Raw genomic sequence first — 608 nt, 5'->3', positions numbered from 1 at the left:
CGCCGCGCGACCATCTTCTCGGCCGGTGTCCTCTTCTGCGCCGGCACGCTCATGCTCGTCCTCACCAACAAGGGCAACCACACGCTCTCGCTGATTGCGCGCATCATCCAAGGCTTTGGCGTCGGCAACTCGTCGTTTTCGCTGCCGATCTTTGGTGCTGAAATGGCCCCCAAGGAGCTCCGCGGTATGCTCTCGGGCTTCATGCAAATGTCGATCGTCACCGGCCTTCTCCTCGCCGGTATCATCAACTACGTCGTCCAGAACGACCAACATGGCTGGCGCGTCACCAACGCTGTTGCGATGGCCTTCCCGGTGATCGTTATGGCCGGTATCTTTTGTGTGCCCGAGTCGCCGCGCTGGACGTACAAGGCCAAGGGCCGTGAGCAGGCGGAGGCTGCGTTGAAGCGTCTGCGTCGTACTGAGAACGTCGGTGCCGAGCTCCAGGCTATCGGTGACGCCATTGAAGAAGAAGGCGACAACACGTCCACGTGGGCTGACCTCTGGCACCCGTCCATCCGCCCGCGCGTCATCATTGCTTGCTCGCTCCAGCTTCTTCAGCAGGCCACCGGTATCAACCCGATCTTTACGTACGGCGGTCAGATCTTCAA

The 608-nt window shown here is 60.9% G+C and overlaps 1 protein-coding gene across 1 annotated transcript; it reads left to right on the top strand.

Moving 5' to 3' along the window:
* Window positions 1–42: 42 nt before the first annotated feature.
* Window positions 43–455, top strand: SDRG_08750 (hypothetical protein; the record flags this gene model as incomplete). The annotated part of the gene is made up of 2 exons (XM_008614647.1): window positions 43–406; window positions 445–455. The coding sequence occupies exons 1-2, from the start codon at window positions 52–54 to the stop codon at window positions 453–455; spliced, it is 366 nt and encodes a 121-aa protein (XP_008612869.1). The 5' UTR covers window positions 43–51.
* Between the last annotated feature and the right edge of the window lie 153 nt (window positions 456–608).

This window comes from Saprolegnia diclina (genome assembly GCF_000281045.1).
Source record: "Saprolegnia diclina VS20 unplaced genomic scaffold supercont1.27, whole genome shotgun sequence".
Taxonomy (NCBI): Eukaryota; Oomycota; class Saprolegniomycetes; order Saprolegniales; family Saprolegniaceae; genus Saprolegnia; species Saprolegnia diclina.
This window is presented reverse-complemented; position numbering and strand designations above follow the sequence as displayed.